Below are 26,501 nucleotides of genomic sequence, written 5' to 3' on the forward strand. Positions count from 1 at the left end.
TATAATCACCTAGAAAGGAATAATTTGATTAGGGATAGTCAGCACGGTTTTGTGAAGGGTAGGTCGTGCCTCACAAACCTAATTGAGTTCTTTGAGAAGGTGACCAAAGAGGTGGATGAGGGTAAAGCGTTTGATGTGGTGTATATGGATTTCAGCAAAGTGTTTGATAAGGTTCCCCATGGTAAGCTTTTGCAGAAAATACGGACACATGGGATTGAGGGTGATTTAGTGGTTTGGATCAGGAATTGGCTAGCTGTAAGAAGACAGAGGGTGGTGGTTGATGGGAAATGTCCATCCTGGAGTTCAGTTACTAGTGGTGTACCGCAAGGATCTGTTTTGGGCCCACTGCTGTTTGTCATTTTTATTAATGACCTGGATGAGGGCGTGGAAGGATGGATTAATAAATTTGCGGATGACACTAAAGTCGGTGGAGTTGTAGACAGTGCGGAGGGAAGTGGCAGGTTACAGAGGGACATAGATAAGCTGCAGAGCTGGGCTGAGAGGTGGCAAATGGAGTTTAATGCGGAAAAGTGTGAGGTGATTCACTTTGGAAGGAGTAACAGGAATACAGAGTACTGGGCTAATGGTAAGATACTTGGTAGTGTGGATGAACAGAAGGATCTGGGTGTCCATGTGCATAGATCCCTGAAAGTTGGCACCCAGGTTGATAGGGTTGTTAAGAAGGTGTATGGTGTGTTAGCTTTTATTGGTAGAGGGATTGAGTTTCAGAGCCAGGAGGTCATGCTGCAACTGTACAAAACTCTGGTGCAGCCGCATTTGGAGTATTGTGTACAGTTCTGGTCGCCGTATTATAGGAAAGGTGTGGAAGTGTTGGAAAGGGTGCAGAGGAGATTCACCAGGATGTTGCCTGGTATGGTGGCAAAATCGTATGAGGAAAGGCTGAGGGGCTTGAGGTTGTTTTCGTTAGAGAGAAGAAGGTTAAGAGGTGACTTAATAGGGGCATACAAGATGATCAGAGGATTAGATAGGGTGGATAGTGAGAGCCTTTTTCCTCGGATGGTGATGGCTAACACGAGGGGACATAGCTTTAAATTGAGGGGTGAGAGATATAGGACAGATGTTAGAGGTAGGTTCTTTACTCAGAGAGTAGTAAGGGCGTGGAATGCCCTGCCTGCAGCAGTAGTGGACTCGTCAACATTAAGAGCATTCAAATGGTTATTGGATAAACATATGGATGATATTGGAATAGTGTAGATTAGAGGGGCTTTAGATTGGTTCCACTGGTCGGCGCAACATCGAGGGCCGAAGGGCCTGTACTGCGCTGTTATGTTCTATGTTAAAGGCTATTTGCTTTTCGAATTACTTTCTGTACCTGCATGTTAATTTTCTGTAAGTCGCGTATAAGGGGACCTAGGTCCCAGTGCCAACATTTCCCAGTATCAACATTTAAAAGAATAATTCTACTTTTCTATTTTTCCTTCCCAAATGGATAACTTAAGTTTGCCTCATTATATTCCATCTTCCCATTCACTTAACCTGCCCATATCCCTGTGTAGCCTCTGTGACCACCTTACAACTTGCTTTCTCATTTAGCAATCTTAAAAAGATTGTAAATAGCTGAGGGCCGAGCACTGATCTTTGTAGTACCCTGCTAGACACTACCTGCCAACACAAAAATGACCCATTTATTCCTACACTGTTTTCTGTTTGTTCACCAATCCTCAGTGTTTGTTAATATATTACACATAAAAGGCTCATAGGATTTTGGGTAATAACTCTTGTGTGGCATCAAATACAAGACATTCATTAATTTCTTTTTTCCCTTGCTCAAATAAAAAAAAAAGAGTTGAATAGATTTGTCCAACGCCAATTCCCTTTCGTTAATCCATGTGAACTTTGCTGATTCATAGTATGATTTTCCAAGTGTCCCATTTCCACATCCCTAATAATGGATTCTAACATTTTCCCTACAACTGATGTTGGGCTGAACTAGCTTTTTCTATAGTTCATGTTTTATCTTGCACTTTTCTTGAATAATTGGGTTATGTTTGCTTCCTCCCAATCCATGGGAATTGAGAATCCAGAGAATGCTGGAAATCAAGAATAATGCATCTAGTATCTCTAATTTTTTTTATTCATTTGTGGAACATGGGCATCGCTGGCTGATCAGCATTTATTGCCCATCCCTAGTTGCCCCTGGAGGGCAGTTTAGAGTCACCACATTGCTGTGGCTCTGGACTCGCATGTAGGCCAGACCAGGTAAGGAGAGCAGATTTCCTTCCCTAAAGGACATTAGTGAACCAGGTAGGTTTTTCTGACAATCGACATCAGTAGATTTTTATTTCCAGATATTTTCTATTGAATTCAAATCCCATCATCTGCCATGGTGGGATTCAAACCCAGGTCCCCAGAACCTGAGCTCAGTTTCTGGATTAATAGTCTAGCAATTATACCACTAGGCCATCGCCTCCCCCTCTTTAAACCCTTAGAATGTAGACCATTGGGTTCATTAAATTTGTCATTAATATCGTTAAGTTCCTAATTTTCACTAGATCCCATGGTTTCCCATTGTTAGCAAAGTTTTTATTTGTTTTCCACAATTAAATCAGATACAAGGTATTTGTTTAATGTCTCTGTCATTTTCTCATTCCAGATTTTAATTTCGCCTGTCTCTGTTGCTAAGGATTCATATTTCATAGAATCCCTATAGTGCAGAAGGAAGCCATTCGGCCCATCAAGTCTCTACTGACTCAGCATCTTATCCAGGCCCATCAATCTCCCCCCCCCCCCCCCCCTCCCAATGATGAGCAGTGCTTGTCATTGTGTGCAGCCCTACTTTTCTTTTCTTCTAATCTCTACATAACTAAACCACTTTCAATCTAAATATAAAATTCATCGGGCTGTATGTTCTGAGCTCCCCAGTGTCATATTGGTGGGATACGCCGATGATGGGGAATCCCTTTTGGAGGTTCCCAGGTAAGGTTAGCATGGCATTTGCCCAGAAGTGCAAACTGTCCCTGGGCAATTGCCCTATAATGGGAACCATCTGAAAATACTATTTAAATCAAACTTCTAATGGTCCAGACGGGGTTACACCAATAGATAGCCAGAAAAGTTAGAAGCATAAAAGCCACTTCTAACTTCTGGGTACCTACTGTACAAACCTAGATCATCGCACTCCCCCCAAATCCTATCCACTTACCATAGACACTTGCCTGTAAAGGACCTTTAAATTTCATTGGACCTTTTGGTGGTGTCATAGAAAAGGGGGTGTGATCTTTGACTCTGGGCCATGGGGGCATGCTGCACTGCCTGGATCTCGCCCAGCCCCTGCGTCAGAAGGTCAGATAAGACAGGCTAGTTCAAAATTGACTGTACCCTTGTTGGTTCCTCAACTTAATGTATTGTATTTCTATCTATTGTTAAGAAAATATACATTTGTATCATTAATTATTTAATGTTTTCTCCGCAGTATGTTCGCTTTTAGCTCTGTGTTGGATACTGTGTTGCTTAGGCCTAAAGAAAAGGATGATGTTGAATTTTATACTGAAACCCAAGATTTGTTAAGAACAGAAATAGTCAATCCTTTGAGAAAGTAAGTATATTTTCATGTAATCCATGATCTTAAACTAATAATTATAACAATTTTACTATTTTGCACTTCAGATATAATTGAGGGCTAAAACATAATTCACTGTTGGAAAAAACAAAATCCAGGACTGATGTAGAATTAAGTGCAAATTTTAGACATTGTTAACTTGTGAATGTTTTGTATGATCAGGTGTACCAATCTAGAACCATAGAGAACCATAGAAAATTACAGCTCAGAAACAGGCCTTTTGGCCCTTCTTGTCTGTGCCGAACCATTTTTTGCCTAGTCCCACTTGGACCATATCCCTCCACACCCCTCTCATCCATGAACCCGTCCAAGTTTTTCTTAAATGTTAAAAGTGACCCCGCATTTACCACTTTATCCGGCAGCTCATTCCACACTCCTACCACTCTCTGCGTGAAGAAGCTCCCCCTAATATTCCCTTTAAACTTTTCTCCTTTCACCCTTAACCCATGTCCTCTGGTTTTTTTCTCCCCTAGATATCTAGATATTGGAGTATCAATTAAACTTTGTCACTCATTCGTTTACTTAGAATTTGCACCCTTGATTTTTGAGGAATATGAAAGACTTTTTATTGAGCTTTTCATTGCCGAAAATTGTCTAGGATTTATGTATGTTTAGATTAAACAACACTACTTCATTTTGTTTCTATTGAGGTTGTTTTATTTATTGCACTGTATGCTGCTCTCTCTAATTGTTACAGAAAAAATATTCCTTTTTCTCCTTTTAGTCACGGGTATGTATGTGCTACTAAAATAATGAAACTTCGAAGAATTCTTGAAAAGGTTGAGGCAGCTTCAGGATTTACTTCGGAAGAGAAAGGTGTGTTAGCTTTTGCATTTTAGTGTTTGCAGGTTGTATGTTTGTATAAAGGTCCCCTAAACAGTCATTCAGTATAACCATACATTTGACAGTGATGTATACATTTTTCTGAAATGCCTCTTTCTACTAAGTGGCAGCATTAACCCTGCCCAAATAAATTAGCACTTTAGTTTGAAATGTGGAAAGAGGGATTTCAGCTGAAAGGACTTAGCATTCATATAATTTTCATTTTTGATTCACTTGACGATCTCACTTCTGGTCTAGATAGATCTTCAATGTTGAGCTGATGTGGAGTATTCGACCACTTTTATTAGTTGTTGGTCCTAGGTTGACACATTTCCAAGCTTTTCAGATCAGGAAGCCACTTTCAGGCATTGGTGCCATTAATTGGCAAGTTCTCAATGAACCAGCACACATAGGAAGACCACAAGTAGATTATCGTCAACTCCCCAACTTGGTGGGCATCCTTGGAAACACCAGCTGATATTCACGTAGCTGTTACCAATCCACTGCCTGGATGGAGGGCATCTTGGGACACAAGCTGCATAAACCCAACAACTCATAACTGACTCAACAGTAGAGGTCCTGGCTTCAGTCTCCTCGAAGATAGTGACAAGTGCTGAAAGCAATCTGCACAGGATGTGGATGATGTGACCATCTGATTCATAAGTGGAAAATGAGGATTATCTAAAGTGCAATTGATGCCATGAGTCCCAGACCACACAACATATCACGTTAATTTAATCCAACTGTCTACTAAGATCTGTTGCTGAGACACCTAATTTCAAGCAACCATGAAATGGATAGACAAACTATAAGCTTTTCCTGCCATGCAAGAGTTGTAGTTTTATAATAGAAGTGAGGCAAATTTAATTGGTTAAGTGGGCTGTTTCAGTGCTTTGGCCATCTTGGATTCTATAGATACTTTCCTATTGGCGACCAGGCTCCACGCAGATAAACCTGATGTCTTAATTGGTTGATTAAAGAAGTGGTTTGGGAAAGAGAAAGCGTGTTTGACTATTTTATTAGAGTTCTTGTGACAAATAGGGTGGATGAATGGGAGTCAGTGAATGCAGTGTATTTTGGTTTCCAAAAGTCATTCAGTGAGGTGCCACAAAGATTACTGCATTTTCAGGTTGGCAAAGTGTAACTAGTGAGGTGTAGCAGGGAAGAGTGCTGGGGCTCAACTCAAGTATTTATGATCTATACAAATGCATGGTTGCTAAATTTGCTGATGGCACAAAGATAAGTGGGAAAGTTAGTTGTAAAGAGATCACAGAGTCTGCAAAGGGACATCAATAGTCTAGGTGAGTGGGCAGACATTTGGCAGATGAAGTCTAACGTATAATCACTTGATTGACGCTTGGGATGGGAGGGTTATCTTATAAGGTCAGACACGCTAGGTTAGTATCCATTGGAGTTTAGAAGTATGAGAGGTGATCTTATTGAAACATACAAAATTCTGAGGGGACATAATGGCGTGGATGCTGACGGAATGTTTCCCCTTGTGGGAAAGAATAGAACTAGGGGACATAATTTTAAGGAGTCTCTCATTTAAAGCAACGATGAGAAGTTTTTTCTCTGAGGGTCGTGAGTATTTGGAGCACTCTTGGAGGCAAGGTCATTGAATATTTTGAAGGCAGAAGTAGATTGACTCTGGTTATTGGGGGACAGGTGGAATGTGGAGGTGAGACCACAATCTGATTAGCCATGATCTTAGTGAATGGTGGAACAGGCTCGAGGGGCCAAATAGCCTACTCCTGCTCCTAATTTGAATGTTTGTATGCTAAATGGAGAGAGACTGCAACATGCATCAGTACGTAGGGATCTGGCTGTCCTCATAGATGAATCACAAAGCTAGCATGTAACTAACTGCAACAGGTAATTAGGAAGGCAAATGGAATATTGACGTTTTATTGCATGGGGGATGGAGTATAAAGTAGGGCAGACTTGCTGTAGCTGTACAGGGCATTATGGACTCGAGACCTGGAACTCTTGTGTACAGTTTTTTTGGTTACCTTATTTAAGGAAGGGCATACTTTCATTTGAAACAATTTAAAGAAGGTTCACTAGGCTGACTCCTGGGATAAAGGGGTTGTGTCATGAGGAAAGATTGAGCAATTTGGTCTTATGCTCCTTGGAATTTAGAAGAATGAGAGGTGATCTTATTGAAACACATGAGGAGTCTTGACACGATAGATGCTGGGAGGTTGTTTCCCCTCGTAGGGCTATCTTGTACTAAAAATAAGGTGTATCCCATTTAAGATGGGGTGAGAAATTTCTTCTGTCGGAGAGCCTTGAGACTTTGGAGTTTTTTTTCGTGAAGAGCAATGGAGGGTGGGTCATAACATAAGTTCAAGACTGAGTTAAACTTTTAATTGAAAAAGGAGTTAAGGATTATGGGGGCAGTAAGGAAAGTGGAATTGAGGCCACTGTGATTAGCCATGATTTTATTGAATGGCAGAGCAAGCTTGATGGACTGAATGGCCAACTCCTACCCCTATTTCTTATGATAATGAAGTTAAGTAACATTTTACAGGTCAGATCATTCTGCAATTTAATGGCCCATATCTTTGAAAAGACTTCCTATATATGTTATTTATTGACAATTTTAATTTTTTTTACTCCATTCTTAAAGTTGCAACGTCAATGCTCAGAGTGGACTGGCCAAACCTGAATCCATTCCTTGCTTGCTCCAAAAACCAAATTCAAATTTCAATTGGATCCAATTCATGGTCCCCTCTAGAGAGACAAATAAGATCCAAGCTTCCTAGATAAAGCATTGCACCCCAATATTATTTTGGACTTTGTTAAAACAGGAAACTAACTGACTTGTTTAAAAAAAACAATGTGTTGCACCAGTCTCATTCATGATCACTTTAAGTCCTTATAGCCTGGTGTACAGTAAAGCTTCAATGATTTGTCCTCAACATTGTGTTTTAGCCTCTATCAGAATATTTCCTTTTGAATCAGTTAATTTTCAGTTTTGTGTTATGAGCTTGATCAGAAGTTTTTGGTTGAGACTTGTCAAATTAAAAAAATTCTTATCTATGTCTCAATTTTTAATTTAAACAAAAGCCTGCAGACTGCCCCACCCAACCCAAGAGGGATCCATTATGATTTATACCTGAGATGTAATGGCAGCAGAGTGGTTAGCACTGCTGCCTCAGTGCCAAGGATCCAGGTTTGATTCCAGCCTTGGGTGACTGCGTCGAGTTTGTATATTCTCCCTGTGTCTTGTCTGAGTGGGTTTCCTCCGGGTGCTCCAGTTTCTGCTATGGTCCAAAGATGTGCAGATTAGGTGTTAGGTGGATTGGCCATGGTAAATGTGCGGGTTTAAGGGAAAAGGGCATGGGGTGGTCCTGGGTAAGATGCTGTTGCAGAGATGGACTGAATGGCCTCCTTCTGCACTGTAAGGATTTTATGGTGGTTTGAGAAGTTTTCAGGAACATATTATCCCAAATTTTGATTCACAGTATTCACCTGAATAATTACCAAGGAAATGTTTAACAGATCAAATCCTTGTCTAAGACCTGGGTAACTCCACAACTGATTTTCATGGACCCTCACCACCACCAATCAGACCTGACTCACCCCAGACCTGATAGCAATTCCTCTACCCACCATCCACCACATACTCAAAAGACTGGACTAAACTTACCGGGCAGAATGTGGCAGCAAGTGTCTTCCCCCGATTCTTCTCTGCTCCTAAGGAGTTCAGTAAGAAGTCTCACAACACCAGGTTAAAGTCCAACAGGTTTATTTGGTAGCAAATACCATAAGCTTTCGGAGCAATGCTCCTTCGTCAGATGGAGTGGTCTCTGTTCTCAAACAGGGCACAGACACAGAAATCAAATTACAGAATACTGATTAGAATGCAAATCTCTACAGCCAGCCAGGTCTTAAATGTACAGACAATGTGGGTGGAGGAAGCATTCAACACAGGTTAAAGAGATGTGTATTATCTCCAGACAGTACAGCTTGTGAAATTGTGCAAGTCCAGGAGACTACCTAAGGAGTTCCCCAGGGACGCTGCACATTTCTGTGACAGCCTGAATTGGAAGATTCCAGAAGAAACATAGCAGTGTCAGATTGGGAAAACCTTTGCATATGGCATGCATGCAGCATGGCTGCTGCTCGGAAGATTCAGGCCTTTTAAGTGGTGATCATTTTGAAATGCAAGATTTAAATGGAAATAGTAAACAATGGGTATCAACGTTTCCACACATTTATATCTTGAGTAGATCGAGAATGACTTTGTCTATCAAATATTTTGTAAATTTTAAAGAATGTTCTATAATGCTAATAAGACAGGCCTTTGGGCATTTGTTTGTTTGTCTACCTGACCAAAATTTCCAATTTTATAGATCCTGAAGAATTTCTCAACATACTGTTTCATCATATATTAAAGGTCGAACCTTTGTTGAAAATCAGGTAAGCAAACCTTTATCAGGGCCAACTGAAGACTTTGCATTACAAATCATATTGGAGGCCAGTGTTTGCAATGTGATTTTAAAAATTTTGGGTTGATGAAAATAGAAGTGGAAAACCCCAGTCCATGATTTAATTACTTACATGTGGTCAAGACAGTGGCTTCATGGTTGAGAACTTCCTGTCCAATTTTGTCTCAGTCTTAAAAGGAACAAAAAATTTGCATTTATACAGTGTTTTTATTTCCTGAAAATGTCCAAATATAGCTAAAGAGAATTGTAGAGAATTGTGGCAGCCAGTTTGTGCATGGCAAATAAATTGAATGACCAATTACTGTTTTAGTGATAATTGAGAGATGATTGCTGGCCCAGATTTGCTGTTCATCGAAAGGTATCATGTGACCACTTACTTTTGTCTCAGTGGGCAGAGATTAATTTGTCTAACATCACATCAACATCGTGGTCACATTGAAAAAGTATACACCACTACAAAGTAAACATTCCAAACCAAATTTATGAATGAAATTGCATGCAAATTTATGCTGATCACTTTCCTGCATTCCTTTGTGCCCATCTCCTTTGTGCCTTCACCAGTCTTAGTGCTCTTAAGCAGGTGGCTACAATGTGGTGGGTAACAGGTTGCAGGATTTCATTGGAGGAGACCACAGACTTTGGGGATAACCTCTCTCAGCTCTGAGCATGGAAGGCCTGGCTGCAGACTGCAATATCTAGGCAAGGGTAGCAGCAGATTTGTTGACGGGCTGCAGTAAGGTGGAGTGGCCGAGGTGGGAGCATAGATGCTGTTATCCTATATTCAGTTGAACTACTGCAACTCTCAGCAACCTTAGTAATCTGTTAGAAATAAATTGCTGGACTACTGTAATGCACTGCAAGCCCCTTTGAACACTGATATCCATAGTCCTGATGGCAACGATCTGAGCTTGCATGGCAGGAAGGGAGCCAGTCCGAGCTTCCACTGTAGCACTCAAACCTTCGGTGGAAATTACTTGTGATGCAATGGAGACTTGAGTGCACTGATGGAGTTGGTCATCACTTCAATCCAGAGAAGGATAGGCTGCATGCTCTTGAAAGTCCTGTGCCATATTCGTGCCGGAATCCTTCTTGACATTGAATACCAACTTTCTGATAGACTTTCTAATGCACAAAGCATTTTGTTGGACGTGCACACCATCCACCTTCTGCAATAAAAAACAGAAAATGCTGGAAACGCTTAGCAGATCTGTTAAAATCTGTGGAGAGAGAAACAGAGTTAATGTTTCAGATCGATGACCCTTGACTAGAACATTGTCCATCTAATAGAATGATACCTGAACTCCAAGGATTAAGCTGCAAGGAATGGTTAAAGAAATTGGTTTGTATTCTTGGGAATTTGGAAAGTTAAGATTTACAGAGTAGAGTGGGGGAAATTATTTATGCTAGTTGAGTCTAGAACCAGAGATCATAGTCAGTAAAGTGGAGACCGACCTTTCAGGTGTAAAATAAGAAAAGTTGGAACTCCCTTCCGCACGCGGCAATTGACACTAGATCAATTGTAAATTTTAAAGCTGAGATTGACAGATTATTTTTATTAACCAATGGGGCAAAAGTAGGTATATGGAGTTAAGTGGCAGATCAGCCATGATCTTTTTGAATGATGGAACGGGGACACAGGGCTAAATGGCCCAATCCTGTTTCTGTGTCCCTAATTCTGCTGTATGCAAGTTCCCCTCCAGGTCACACATCCCCACTTGGGCATATAATCATCATCCCTTTATTATTGCCAGACCAGAATCCTGGAATTCTACTCTTATTGGGTTAGGTGTCCCATCAGTAGAAGAACTGGGGAAATTTACAAACAGCCCACACCATCGTCTCTGGGTAATTAAGAATGGGCAAAAACAGAGACTTAGCCAGAGTTTCGCACATCCTGTGAAAACTGAACTTTTGAGAAGAGACAGTACCCATGACCCAATCAGCACATTTCATCATTCATTGTCCTTTTTAAACTAAAACCTACAAACCTGTCACAATCCTGCCTGCTCTGCCTCTTGATTACCACATTACCTTGCCAAAAACCTGGCTCTAAAATTAGTATGGCATGAAAATATTTGGATTTCCTCACCACCTTTTTTTATCTTGTCTTGAAATAGTGCCTCATTCTGCAGGCAGCAGGAGGAAAGTCTTCACTTGAAAACTGAGTCTCTCTAGCTGTCCAGGTTATGCAGGGATACTAATACTAATGTGTACTTCTGCTGTATTTGAGATGCAAGCACAGCAGGGACTGGGGTTGGGACCAGCAATCATCTCAATTTGTATTTCTCAGTGCCATATTTACTGACTTCACTGTTGGGCGGACAAATTTTATGTGGAATTCATTTTTAAAATTTTATTTCAACACAGATCAGCTGGACAAAAAGTACAAGATTGTTTCTTTTACCAAATATTCATGGATAAAAATGAAAATGTTGGCGTCCCAACAATTCAGCAGTTACTTGAATGGTCCTTTATTACCAGTGACCTTAAATTTGCTGAGGTATGTGGTATTTAAATGAATATCTCGGAGCTGCACAACAACATTTCAGTTGTGCTTTCGGATGCATGGAAGTTAATAAAGTGTTCATCCTCTTGATTCATCTGGAAAGCTTTGATATTTGGATTTCATTACTTACATGGTCAGATTTGGATCTGCTGGATCTCCTCTGTCTTTTATCAAACATGGAAAAGCGTAGCTATACACAGATATTCTACGACTCTTGACCTGCATTTAAATTAGACAAAATCCATGTCAGTAACATAGTTGCTGACAAAAGTGTCATGCAGGCAACCAGAATCTGAAGTTAAATTAGTGGGTTTCAAGAGAGCTACTAACCATGAATAGAATGGGGAATTGGCACTGCCATTATGGGTCTTTCATTGTAAGGAAGCAGATTTAAATAAGGAACTGCTCATCTTACGGGACAAAGACTTTATTTACAGTATAAATAAATAATTGTGTTTCCTTGTGAAAGTAATCATCAAGCAGCCTGTGTTAAAAATACAATATTTAATGGGGGAAAAGCTGGATTGGATATTTGCCCTTCTGATTTAAAGAAGGCATTATACCATTCCTTTAGTTGATTTTTGTTTGCAAACTGCAATAAACATAAATATTTTCCTGAAAATGAATCAAAGAAGGGCAGCACGGTGGTATAGTGGTTAGCACTGCTGCCTCACAGCGCCAAGGACCCAGGTTTGATTCCGGCTTGGGTCACTGTCGATGTGGAGTTTGCACGTTTTCCCCCTGTCTGCGTGGGTTTCCTCCGGGTGCTCCGGTTTCCCCCCTCAGCCCAGAGATGTGCATGTTAGGTGGATTGGCTATGCTAAATTGCCCCTTAGTGTCAGGGGGACTAGCTAGGGTAAATGCATGGGAGTATGGGGATAGTGCCTGGGTGGGATTGTGGTCGGTGCAGACTTGATGGGCCGAATGGCGGCCTCCGGCACTGTAGGGGTTCTATGATTCTATGAAAGAAAATAAGTTTAGTGGAAGATGAACTGAGAAATGGGACGTGTTGAGAGAACCTGGTTACTTAAGTCCTTTGCATAATGTCTTGTTAAAACAACCGAAGTGCTTTAAGTTCTCACAAGTAAATTATATAAAACTTTGAAAGTTCATTTGAGCTTGGAGCTCATTTTGAATTTAACAAATAATATGGCTAACTGAAATGCCTTATGCTTGATTAATTTTTATTTTTAGGCGCCTTCGTGTCTCATAGTTCAGATGCCTCGATTCGGAAAAGATTTCAAGTTGTTCAATAAGATATTTCCATCTTTGGAATTGGATATCACAGATTTATTAGAAGACAGTAAGTAACTACTTACTGTTTGCACATTCTCCTCGTGTCTGCGTGGGTTTCCTCCGGGTGCTCCGGTTTCCTCCCACAGTCCAAAGCTGTGCAGGTTAAGTTGATTGGCCATGCTAAAATTGCCCCTTAGAGTCCTGAGATGTGTAGGTTAGAGAGATTAGTGGGTAAAATATGTAGAGATATAGGGATAGGGCCTGGGTGGGATTGTGGTCGGTGGAGACTCGATGGGCTGAAGGGCCTCTTTCTGCACTGTAGGGTATCTATCTATCTACTTTAGTGTACTTCTAAATGCCTTTATAATTAATTGCTTTTATTCAGTGTTGCTGTCAGACATCTAGAAGACTATTTGGCCCATTAAAATGTCTGTCCCTGCTTGATTTTTTCTTTCTCTGTTCCTTCCTGGAGTGTTCCTCCTCAAAAGTCACTCAGACTATTAATTATGTCATATTAATGTAATTTACTCAGATCTGCAGCTCCTTTCAAGAGTTCTAAGTTATGAATAAGCGACCATTCAAACATTTTTAACTGAAAGAGTTATCGTACTTAAACTTAGCATTTAGCTACTTGGAATCGTCATTCCAAGAGATCCGTTGTATCTTCTAAAGGGGCAAAAGCTTTGTTTCTTTATTTCTTGGTTGTATTGTTTTATCCTCATTGAGTAGACGTTTTTACTATTTTAGTACGCACCCATGTTCATTTGAACAACCTTGAGTGCCATTTGCCCCTTTGTTACCTTGATGCTGAGTCTGTAAGTCTCTTTTTTGAATGTTACATGTCTCCACATAAAGCAAACTTTAGTTTTCATGGTCCTTTTTTGTCCATTTTATTAAAAGATGTCTAATGTTAAGGCTCCAATATTGAACAATTCCAATTCAGCAGCTGCACCACAGTATGGTAAATATTGTACAATTTCTTCTGCTGCCGATTTCACTAAATTACTGAGACTGGGACATTCAATCCTATGTATCTGCCACCTACATTTTCATTTGAGAGCACCACTTTTCCATTCTTACTATCAAACTTTCCATTTCACACAAGTTATCCCCCCCTTAAGCAACAAATGCGTAATTGTGGATTGATTTCATCTCCCACATTGGCTGATCCCCGGCTTCTGAATTCGTGCTTTCATGTTTTTTTTTCCCCGTGTGTCTGGCTACGGATAGTCAGGTATCTGATGTTTGTTGTATGACAAGTTTTAAAGATCTTATTGATGATAAAATGAACATAGCCACTAGTTACAGGCAAGCAAAGACGATTTTTCATTGCCTTACAACTAAAGTTTCAACTGTAATATAGCTAGCAGCCACTTGAGGGAGTACCACTTTGCAAGAAACCCAATTTCAGCTCTGCGGTTTCCTTTTACAACATGTTCTTCAGCAGATGAAAATTCCTGAAGCTCAGAATAATTTCTGATGATTACTTCGTAGATTACAAATTCTCCTGACTTGGGATTCCTATTTCCTCAACTCAATTTCAATAACTTGATAGTCAATTTCTGCTTGTAGCTACTTTCATTATGTTCTGCTGCCATCCAAAGTTGATCCACTAACTCCGCAAGTCCATCATGCTAATGTATTGATTTGATTTGTGTTTAGAATTCTGTACTTTCAACAGTACACATTTTGTGTTGTTTTGACATTGATTAAGATATTTTTAAGATGTCAGCTCAAGGCCCTCACTAATATTTATCTTCAACTAACATCAGCATCACTGCAGTTATATCTCCACATTGGTGACACATCAGCTACAAATACAACTTTGGGTAGCCAAGTTGGTATATTCAGAGTGTCATTTAGTTTCTGCAAGATATGCTGCAGGAACTCACCAAGGTTCCTTAGGCAGCACTTTCCAAGCCCATAACCGCTACTATCTAGAAGAACAAGGATATCAGATACCTAGAAACACCACCACCTGGAGGTTCCCCTCCAAGTCACTCAACTGGAATTCCCTCTCTAACAGCATTGTGGGTGTACCAACACCTCAGGGACTGCAGCAGTTCAAGAAGGGAGCTCACCACCATCTTCTGAAAGGCAACTAGGGATTGGCAATGAATGCTGGCCTAGCCAGTGATGCCTACATCCCGTAAATTAATTTTTTAAAAGTTAATTGAAAGAACTATCGGCATGTCCATAACCATGCTGTTGAGTTGAGACAAATATTTTCCATGGAAACAGTAGCCTTTTGCAGTGCAACAGTTTCTCTTCTGGTTTTGGAGCAAATAAAATGAAGCAGAAGTACCCTACTTAACTTTTTCCTCTTCGGAAGATGGTGCTTAATTTGTTTCCAAAGTAGCTCAGCTTCATCTGTAAACTTAATTGTTGGCAGCTATTCCATAAAAACAGCAACCTCTTTTAGCACATTCCTTATGCGCTAATGTCTCGAAGCTCTTACCAAGCTGCAATTAAGGGTATTAGGAAACTTTTGACAGGCATAGCAGAGAGTATTGAAACAAAGTAGTTTTAGGAGAAAATACCAAAGTAGCTGAACGATCTGTCTCTGGTACTGAAGTAGAAGACACAGGGCAAATAATCTTTGTATCAGAAGAATGTAAGGTACATGTATGCGGACATGAGGCTGGAGAAGATTGCTCCGATAGAATACAAAGCTTTCTTGTCACTAGATTTACCCTGACAGGTTAATGGAATTGGAGCCAGAGACATGTAGTTACTTGCACAGGGTAAAGGACAGAATTTATTTTTGTTGCACTGAAAGAAATTGTGGCTCGTTCATTGTTTGCGATGAGGGGTAATGTCCCTTGGTACTCTGAGTTTTCTTCTCACCCTCCCCCTGCCAAGGTACACTGAAGAAAGTTTGAATGCTTTCATGTTCAATCCGGCTGAAATTAGTTCACTCAATACACAAAACTAATCTGGAACTTGACAGCTGGTCTGCATTATTCATTAATATGCCTCTTGGATACTTACTGACTGAACTTTAGGTGAGGGTAGTGTTTTATATTATTTCCACCCAATTGCCAAAGTTGCTAGTGTAGTGCGCAGAATCATAGAACAGGCTGCTCACTTACTGACTCAAAACTTGGAAGATGTTGCAGACAGATAATCCCTTAGTCAAATTTCCTAGTGGTCATTAGAAATGAATGTGCAGATATAAAAATTTGGGGCAAATTATTTCGAAGAGTACTGAAATATTCAAATTCTTAAAATTGTAACATAGCAGAACAGTTCAAAATATAATGCAACTAGCTAATCGTTTTGTCTTTTTATTTTAGCACCCAGAGACTGTCGTATCTGTGGAGGTCTTGCACTTTATGAATGCAAAGAATGTTATGAGGACATTGATATAACTGCTGGGAAAATCAAGCAGTTCTGCAAAGCTTGTACTACCCAAGTAGGTATTTTTCTTTGTGGATTATAGAGATGCCATGACAGAATGTGAGACTCCATGCTAAGCAGAATAGACATCAGTTATCAATTAAATTTTCACTTTCCCCTTGAAGAAATGGCAATGATTGTGTTCAAGCTGATAATTTTGTTTTGTATCCTTCATAGAAATTGCAAGACAAAATAAGTCAATATCCATTTTGTTGACATTTTTACATTCTACCATTTTGACAGACACTGGAATCATAGCTAAAAAGAGGGCAATGTCAGCAGTTCTTCCCAAGCTTTACTATTACACTTACCACATGTCTGAAATTCCCCATATACTATACTACAAAATGTTATTTTCAGAAAAAATCTAATTTGCGTTTGAAGTAGTACCAACTGTTTCCACCACCTCCCTAGCAAACCTCTTCCATTGATTGACCACTTGTTCATTGAAACATTATTTCTGAATTCACCCCCTCCTTCAAGTGCAGGCTGTGCCCTTTGGTTGTACAGTTCTGAACAACGTGTAATAACTTGTCATGTCTGCATTAATAGAACTTATGCAATCATATCACCTCTCAACCTTTCCTCTGTAGTGAAATGTGCACAATTTATTTATTTACTGTGACTTATTTTGACTCTGCTCTCTCAATTTTAAATCTAAATTTAATTTGAATTAACACCATTAATTAATGAGCACCATTAATGAGTCACCAGTTTTCATAGGTTGGGTTGAGTATTATAGATAACTGGACACTTAACAAATCCAGAATAATTGCACTTAGCGGGGCACATCCATTGGCCCCATTAATGTTCAGTGAATGATAGCCTCAAGTCTTGACTGATCATTTATTTGTTCTAGAATGATGTTTGGTTGTCTAAGATTGGCATGCAAATCAACTTCTTTTACAAAACTAAACTAGGTTATACACTTCTACTACAGCACTACAGAGCTGTTTTAGAAAGTGGCAGTGTGTTTTCGAGTTTCTCACTTTGATGATGAAGCTGTTCTTTACCTGTAGGGATTTTTATCAACAGTAAGGATGGGGGGAACATAGCCAGTGGGAATGCTCTTACTCATTGTGTCCCTCCCGATGGTTTGTGATTATTGTGCTTGTTTCTGTTGATTTGAGAAGAGTGAAGACAAGTATTAAATACAACATATTGTACGTAAATCCTGACCATTTCAGGACACTTATTCAAAGTGATCGAAAGGAAATTTGTTCAGTCAATTGGAGGTGTTATTACATTTAAATTGTATTGGATTATAATTCAATTATCCACACAATATAAAATGAGGAAAAATATTTTTATTTTGGTTGGGTTCTGGAATGCACAGTCTGAAAGTGTGGTGGTGTCGGATTCAATCATGGCTTTTGAAAGAAATTGGATAATTATCTGGAGAGAGAAAATGTGCATGACTACGGGGAAAAGACTGGGCAGTAGGACTTAGCTGAGTTGCTCTTGCAGAGAGCTGGCAGGGGCATGATGTGCTACCTGGGGAACAATTCTATGTGGCTGCTTTCAACTCTTGCTTCTCTTCAAACTTGAAAGTACCAGCATAACAATGAATACTAATTTATAAAATTGTTACGAACATTTAATTGATTCACTAATGTTGGGGAAAGAAACGTACCTGGTTTTGGCCTACCAAGACATTGGTCTTTCACACCAATGTAATTGACTTTTAACATGTCCCCTGAAGTGGTCTGGTAAACCACTCATCTGTCCCTTCTTTAAAAGAAAAGTTGGGCATTAAATCCAGCCTCGGCAGTGATGCCCAAATAATTTGGACAAAAAGGAGTATTTGAACTTTTGACTACTCAGACTCTGTACCTTGCAGAAGATTGTAATGGTGCCTTTAAGTTTGCATTGATGCAGTTCTTTGTTCCAGGTACATCTCCATCCTAAGAGGCAAGGACATAAGCAGAGAAAAGTAACTCTACCAGAACAGATGGCTGACTATGCCTGGAGGCAGTGTTGTGTGCCCAGACAGACGATGAAACTGTTTGCTGTGCTCTGTATAGAGACTAGTCACTATGTGGCTTTTGTCAAATATGGCCCAGATGACTCCGCCTGGTTGTTTTTCGACAGCATGGCAGATCGAGATGGTACCGTACAGTTTTCATGACCTGTATTTCTTTTGCGTCTTCACTGTTTTATGCTCTTTGTGTTATTGCGTTGGAAACCAGAATTTGTATCCAGTGATACTTTGTGTTGCAAATAATAACAGGCAATGTAACACCGAAGTTTTATTTGTAATAACTAGTATCTACAAATGAGTTTTATTGTTCTGTTTTTATATCATCGGTTTAGTTGTATTGCATTATATTTCATGAGCATTTTAAATTCTGTTGCACAGGAGTGCTAAAAATTAGTTAAGTCTCGTAGTTGAAGTTTCTCTGCCAGTACTGGGATCAATTTGAACATGCTGAAGTACATTATAATATGCATTGAGTTGCAGAAAGCCAAGGGCATACTGCATGGTGGTAACTTGTCTCTAAGACAATACTGTAAATGCAGGAAAAGTTTGCATTTCATCACAACTGAAACACAGGATGCTGTTGTCTTAATGTTCCTGAATCTGCAGCAAATTTTAGTTGTCTAAACTTTTATTTCTATGAATGTTGTAAGGAATTCAAATGCTTTTAATATATTGCAGGACATTTGATATATGTACTTTGTATGCATGTATGCAAAGCCGAATGCTTTGGGAAATAATGAGTTTGTCGCTTAAGTTTGGCTTAAAAATTACATTTTAGTTAAGTTTTCCTTTACCATCTTGAAAGAGGCTGTACGTTTATATGGCACCATTCAAATCTTCAGGAGGTTTCAAAGCTTCACAGCCAAAGAAGGACTTCTAAGATGTCATTGTCATAAAGACCAATACGGTCCACTAATGTCCTTTAAGGAAGGAAATCTTCCTTACCCGTTCTGCATACATGCAACTCCAGATACACAGCAATGTGGCTGACTGTTAACAGCCCTCTGGAATGGCCGAGCCAGCCATTCGGTTCAAGGCCAGTGAAGGATGGACAACAAATGCTAGCCTACCAGTGATGCTCAGTTCCCATGAAAGAATTTTTAAAAAATTGCACATCACCAGATGTACGTGCTTAAATGAAAACACGCTACCTTAATAAAAGCATTGGCTTGTCTTTTCACCTGACTTTCGATCGATTCAGGGTTGCTTAGATTTGGGAACTGATATTCTGTGAATTTCTCGCTAAAATAAATGCATTGTAGCAACCAAATATTCTCCACCCCCCGACCCCCCCACATTCGCAGCCACAACAATGCTGCTTTCATCATGCTAATAGTATCGAAGTCAAATTGTTGACTGAGGGTATATCCTAGCTGGTTTTAAATCTTCCCTAAATGTAGATGTTTCCAAATATAGTCATGCAGATGTACTTTTTTTATTGGTGAGTAAGCAGCAAGGTTGCTGAATGAAATTCAAGCTGAACTAATTTATTTTGTTCATTTTTTGTAATACCAGGACTAAAATTGTTTTTAAAATGTGTTAATTACGCTCTGCATAATCTGCATATTCAAAGATTTTGATTCATACAAAATGCATTAAAATTAAAAACTTGCTTTTTTTGTTTCTTTTTGTAGGTGGACAGAATGGCTACAACATCCCTCAGGTGACTCAGTGTCCCGAGGTAGGAGAATATTTAAAAATGTCACCAGAGGAACTACATGGATTGGATCCTAAAAGTATCCAAGGCTTTGCACGGAGACTGCTATGTGATGCATACATGTGCATGTACCAGAGCCCAACTATGAGTTTGTACAAATAGACTGTGTGATCCCTTTAGTATTTAAAGAGACAGCCCCAAATGCTAATTTATTACACTTGATGTCTAAATTGCATAAAATAAAGTGAAAGTATTGCTGTAACATGTTTTGCACTGTAGAATATATCTAGTATTGTGTTCAGTAATTTACTGTAAGAGTAGAACACTTTAAGGCCTGTTCCAAAATGAATTCATGTGTAAATAATGAATTTTTCTTCATTTAACTTTGAAAAAGTGTGTAGGTACTGCTTCAATGAATCCTGTACCTTTATAGCTTTAACAGATTTATCATTGAAAATTGTTTTATTAACCTACACAGCATTGGAATAGCGTTGACTAATTGCAACATGCATACTCCTAACTCACTCATTAACTATTTGGCACATGTTGCTCAGTAGCGATCCTGCATTCAAACAAATTAAGTTATTTTTATTGTCAGCCCCCATCTGTTGGTGCAACTTTCCATGACTCCCAGTTCTTTGCAGTCAATCACTATTAGTCTATTTCTTGATGATGTTTTCCATTCTATTATCAACATGTGATATTTTTGTGCACATATGAACATTATTGTAATTTTCCAGAATCTTGGTTACACTGGAATAGGGCTTGGTCTTGGAAAGTTCTAATTTTTCTCCTTTTGAACCTCGAAGAAAAAAACATTTGTTAATAAGAATTAGAGACACAGCAACGCTTGAGTTTAAGTATATTTTTAGTGTTTGTATCTTTCTATTTGTTTGTGATAAGACCTAACTGGTCAGGTCCTTGCATCGGGTAATACAGTAAAATGCAGAGATCGGAGAACTGTTCTTTATCTTTTAAGTTTTTATCATTGCAAAATATGCACTTTGGGAAGCAATTCTCTCCTTATTTATTCTTGCACAAAGGAATCTGTATCTGAAGGAGATGTTGATCAAAGGGAAGCTACTTCTCTAAAGTAGTAAGAGAAAATACAGCTGAGCGGAATGTACACAACCTTTTCCGGCACCCAGTTAATGGATTGCATTCACACTTGGACTCTGCCACACACCATCTTGAGAGAGAGAGTTTGAAAAATAAATTTAAATACATATGTATATATGAATAGCTTCATCCTGATTGTACTATGATCCCATTAATTTTGAAAATCAATTTGTATTCAGTCTGAGCTAAATCTGAAAGTTTAGTATTATGTGCATGGGGCCTTTATCAGTCTAAAAGATCTTTGATTGTTGGTAAGCATGTATAATTGTATTTTTATCAGAATACTGTATATTGATATGGTACTTGAAAAGAAATAACTGGAATCGGTAAAATACCAAAGTATTCTCTTGTAGCAATTTGGAGCACCTGATAAACCATCAATCAACCTGAAACCTTAACTCAATTTCTCTCTCCATGAAGGCTGCTGGACCCTTGGAGTATTTCCATTATTTTTTAAATTTCAGTTAAGTACCTCTAGATTTTAACATGTTCTGTAAGTCAGATGACATGGGTTACACCATGCCCTTCAAATTTGGAGTTCGGTAATTCTAAATTTAGTTACAGATTGAGCTGCTATGCATGAAGAAAGATAATGATATTTATTTCTGCTCCAAGGAGAATGGGCACTGGGCATTTCTTTGGTTCAGAGTTTTCCTAACAAGACTGTTGCACACTGATTTGATTAGTATTCTGATTCAGCATTACCTTTTTTGAGTATGGAGTACAGCCCTGCAGATGAATACGCCAACCATGAGACGGTAGAGCATGAATAGGTTGAAGATCAGGGGCAGGATTTTCCTTGTAGGCTTTTGAACCCCACCATCAGTTCAAATGGAAATTGGAAGCCCACATTGTCTAGCAAACAGTGACTCATTGGTGATTTCCCCAAATTGACCAATTAATGGCCAGAGGGTGAGCTGCTGTCCAATGAAGAATGCTGGACAGGCTTTTGAAGCTGGAGGACCAATAGGAGGCCTTTCCCCTTGAAAACCGAAGCAGGATATCATAGAATCAAAATAGAAGGTGTTGCAAAAACCCAGCAGATCTGGCAGTATCAGTGGATAGAGAAACACAGTTAATGTTTTGAGTTCAGTGACTCTTTTTCAGAACTCAGGATGCCATGGCAGTTTGGTGAGGAAGAAGGTGCCCCAAAATGGAGATGACCTCTCTCTTTAAATATTTGAAATGAAGCAAAAGAAAGACTTGAATTATTTGGTGCTTTTCACAGTCACCTGCTATCTCACCTGATATCTCAAAGCTGCTTTGCAGTTAATGAAGTACTTTTGAAGTGTGGTCACTTGTAGAACACGATGGCCAATTGTGCACACAGCAAGTTCCCACAAACAGCAATATAATAATGACCAGATCGTCTATTTTTGTGATGTTGATTGAGTGGAAAATATTGGCCAGGACACCAGAGATGACTCTTCTTCGAAGTAGTGCCATAGAACCTTGTGCATCCACTGGAGCAGGTAGATGTGGCCTCGGTTTAATGTTTCATCTGCAAGTCATAGAATCATAGAATCCATACAATGCAGAAGGAGGCTATTTGGCCCATCGAGTCTGCACCGATCACAATCCCGCTGAGGCTCTATCCCCATAATCACATGCATTTACCCTAGCTAGTGTCCCTAAACTAAGGGGCAATTTAACATGGCCAATCCACCTAACCTGCTTATCTTTGGACAAGTCAACACCTCCAAATGTACAAAAATGTGTTTGCAGCTGTGTCGCCATTGTGGGGTTGGGCAGGGTTGAGGGTACCTCATCACAAGTCAGCCTGTGGCCTCTGGGATCTCTCAGCCTAATGGGAGCGCAGCCCTCAGTCAATGACACTCTCCCCACTACCGCCCCCCTCTCCCCACCTTCCAGCAGGAGGCCACCTTCAGGCAGAAAAACTAGCCCCTGCAGGGATCTTTCTAATTGCCCTCTGGCAATAGGTCTTTAATTTAGTTAGCTGCCCCTGCTTGCGGGTGGGCAGCCTTTCCTCTTCCAACAAATGCATCTTGGAGTAAGATGAGCTCTTTCCCTGGCTCTCTCAGTGCTATTTTTAGGGCCAGCCTGCTTCTATTGCAAAACCAGTGGAAGCTGCAAATCCTGCCAGAAGTCTATCTCCTACTCTTCCACTTGCCAAATTGAAGCTGATCGTGCACTGGAGGCAACAGAAAAGTAGAAAGGGAAACTAACCTTATATTTCATATCCTCCTTCCCTCCGCGTGTCCTATTCCCTTCCATTTTTTGTTTTTACCTTTTTTGTGTGTTTTCTATAGAGATTTTCCAAAGTATGATAGACGACCTTCTTTTACCTTTTCAGTCAATTGATCTATTACAATAATTCTAGTAGCAAATTCCAAAACGGGGTGTAATTTTGTTGTGGTATTTAAATTGCATAACTGGGAAATAGTTTGTTTAAATTTAAAGTTTTTGAATCAGTAGGTTTTTCACTTTGCATTTTCCATGTGTCCGATTTCTTGTCAGTTCTTCATGAAAATTGGGTGTACGATGGTTAGCACATTTGTCCTTTCTCATTAGAAATTGCTTTAACTGTTGTCTGATTAGTCCTATAATTAAAATTTTCAACTCCAGTGTGGGTACAAGCCACAAATTGGCAACCACACTCAAAAGCCATGTTAAGTGGGTGGATGGTAGTTGGGGGAAAGGTAAGCTGACCAATCCATTAGGGAGTGGCTTCTTGCAGTGTTTTAGATGAAGTAAGAAGTTTGCATTGGGTCATCCTTTATCTGACCAGAAGGTGTCTGCTATTGAGATTGGGTAATGAATGGGTAAAATGTTTCATTCCTTGGTATTAATTTGCTTCACCTAGGGCACAAATAAAAACAGAATACAATTTTTTTTTTTGGTTTACTTGATGGAAGCACAATGCAACCTGAAGCATAATTGAGTTCTATATCATTGTGAAGTAATCTTTTTGCAGTAGCTCAGAAGTGACAGGCTAATTGGAACCTGGTCCTAGTTCTATGAGAGACCATGGAGAGACTTTCTCGCATCACTCGGCCTTGACACTGTGGTGTGTAATTCCAGTGTGGTGCCAGTCTGCATTTAAAAGTAGTGATCTCATAGGCACTTTAGAATTGATAGGGTTTTTTTGAGAACATGTGCAGGGCTCTGTGCATGAGCGATTCCAGTCAGTTGGTATAAATCAGGTGTTGCTGGCTGTGAATTGATTTTGCACCTTCCAATCTTGGACTGGTAACACAGTGTAGTTGGTCTTAGTGCATTCAGTTCTTGCATTTCTTTTTAAATGGCTAGATTCAGAATGATGACATGGGACTGACGCACAATTGGAAAATGAAACAGCATTTTAAGAGGTGAAGCTGAATTTTGTTTAATTATGTTTTTATTTATTTGGTTGTGCAACCTAAATAAATATTGTACCTTGGTCCATCTCGTACTAAACCTAGTAACTAATTTTCTTAGTGCATTTGGTATGCTTTTGTGAATTTATATTCCAGTATGATAAATGCACATGTAGCTGTGATAACTGCACAAATATGCAACATGCAAGCTGTCATTTTTTTCAATCTTATTGCATCAATTCATTTAGTTTTGAATTCCTTTATAATGTATAGCTTTTAAGTCCTCCATTGATGTATTCAAACATTGTGACATGTAGTCACAGCTAGTTTATTTTTTTACCAAGGACAGTAATAGCATGCATCGATTTCTTTTGTTTTTGTGTTGCGTTAGGCCGTTTATAAGAGTGTGATTTGCTTCTTCCATCAAAGAACCACCAGCAATTAAGATAGTTTTGTTAAAAAAAATAGACTTGAGCTACAGGTTCTGGTTCATTTTATTTCAAACTTCCTTTTGAGTTTTCAAGCCTTTTTTTTGAATGGGTTAAGTAGCTTTTGGTGATTTGAAGGTGCAAAACTTTAGGGTGATGAGAAAGAAGGGTGATGTTCGAGACCTTACAGAGGATCATCTAAATGTTTGATATCTTGCAGCAGTTTGACAGGAGCACTGAATTCTGATAACTTGAACAATTTTAAATGATCCTTGTTCCGATCTGATTGCAAAGTCTATTTGGAACAAAATACTTTTCATTATTTTGCTTGTGTGATTGCCTTCTGTATCAAGTGTTCAGATTTTAATAAATTAAAATATTTGAATTACTGAGAAACTTGTGTAATTTTGGCACTTTATGTGAAAGTATATTATTTTGTTGCTTGTATGTTCTTAAAATGCTTACAGTTAAAGGATGCAGTAGCCTATTTTAAAAATAATTCAGTACAATATATTCAGAGAACGAACTTTGCAAATAGTGCAATCATTTCCCAAAACAATACTTGTCCAAAAAATTGTAATTAAGCTTTACTTGAAGAACAAGTTGAGGGAATTGATTCCCTTATGCAATGATATCTTGTACTGTGGTGTACTTCAAGATTTAATCAAATTTTATATATTTTCTTTTAGTAATGATTTGAATTATGGCTCCACCTTCAGGCTATTATTTGAATCACATCTTTTAAAAATTGGTTTCTTTTTGACTTTGAAACATTTTTAAATATTTGCATGTACATGCAGAATATTTTGAGATCACCTGTGATTGCTGACAGAGTTCATTTGAGTCACCAGACCAACCCTTAAACCTTCACTAAAACTCCTTCATTAAGCAGTCACCTGAGGTTTACCATTTTATGTCTGGAGTTGATGATTATCTAAATTTGTGTTGTCCAAGTAGTTCAAATTTTATCAGTGTTTACAGTACCAAACCCTCATTAGGATCCGCACAAACTACTGAGTGAATGAATTCACTAACAATTAGGAAAGTCAAATAACAAATGATTGTTTACTAACCATGGAATCATAGCACTTCAACAATTATTTAAATAATTGGTATGTTTAATTAAAATAAATGGTTACAGAGACAATTTGGTTATGTCACAGTCCGCATTAACTGCTGATAAGTTTACAGTTGTGGTCAGTGATATGAAAATTGTGAAATTCATTTAGGAATAGATTCCTTGGATAATTGGCTTTCTAATGCTGTTGTCAATTCATTGAATAGTTTCAAATCTAGAGACGTGCAATTCATTCACCCCAGTTTTTGGATGCCGGAGCTGCTATTCATGGTGTTCCCATGTGTGGAATTGAAGTAAGTAACAAAATTTGTTTACCCACCTTATCTCCATGATTTGTAACATGTCCGTAAGTGGCCTCTCTGGAGCCCCCAGACACCATTTCTGTGCAGGTACCCTTTGCGCACTCCAGAGGCTATGCGTTGTGGTGTCATGTGTTCCAGGCACCTTGGGGGAATTTCACAGTAATTTCATTGCAATGTTTATGTAAGCCTTGTGACTAACAAATAAACTTGAACTTTTTAACTTTAACTTTCCCTTTTTTAAAGGTGTTGTCCCTAAAAAAGGGAACTTGCAAGCTGCTGGATAAATATATTTTGCTATTCACATGCAAGCTGTGGCACAATTGGGGAACGGTTCGTCTCCCCGATTTTAGTAATACCACCCTGGAAGTACTTGTATATTCATCCTTGGGATATAAGCATTGCTGACGAAGCCATCCCTAATTGCCCTCGAGAAGGCAGTGGTGATCCTTGAACCGCTGCAGTCCATGTAATGTAAATACACCTGCATGGAGCCAGGGAATTTAAGGTTTTGATGCAATAACAAGAAAGAAATAGCGATTATAGTTCCAATTCAGGATGATAAAGCAATCAAAACCAGGAAGACAACCATGTTTCTGGTCTGGTGCAGGAAGCCTTTGAG

The 26,501-nt window shown here is 39.2% G+C and overlaps 1 protein-coding gene across 3 annotated transcripts in view; it reads left to right on the forward strand.

Moving 5' to 3' along the window:
• The window catches only part of cyld (cylindromatosis (turban tumor syndrome)), a 61,165-nt gene extending 40,021 nt beyond the window's left edge, over positions 1-21,144 (forward strand). For all 3 annotated transcript variants that reach the window (XM_078210874.1, XM_078210875.1, XM_078210876.1), the window contains 8 exons: positions 3,434-3,556; positions 4,305-4,396; positions 8,764-8,830; positions 11,227-11,359; positions 12,560-12,668; positions 15,898-16,016; positions 17,892-18,108; positions 19,616-21,144. In XM_078210874.1, coding sequence (XP_078067000.1) covers positions 3,434-3,556; positions 4,305-4,396; positions 8,764-8,830; positions 11,227-11,359; positions 12,560-12,668; positions 15,898-16,016; positions 17,892-18,108; positions 19,616-19,800 — 1,045 coding nt within the window. In that variant the 3' untranslated portion in view covers positions 19,801-21,144. The remainder of the gene's footprint in view (positions 1-3,433; positions 3,557-4,304; positions 4,397-8,763; positions 8,831-11,226; positions 11,360-12,559; positions 12,669-15,897; positions 16,017-17,891; positions 18,109-19,615) is intronic.
• Positions 21,145-26,501: the final 5,357 nt, after the last annotated feature.

This window comes from Mustelus asterias, chromosome 4, assembly GCF_964213995.1.
Source record: "Mustelus asterias chromosome 4, sMusAst1.hap1.1, whole genome shotgun sequence".
Taxonomy (NCBI): Eukaryota; Metazoa; Chordata; class Chondrichthyes; order Carcharhiniformes; family Triakidae; genus Mustelus; species Mustelus asterias.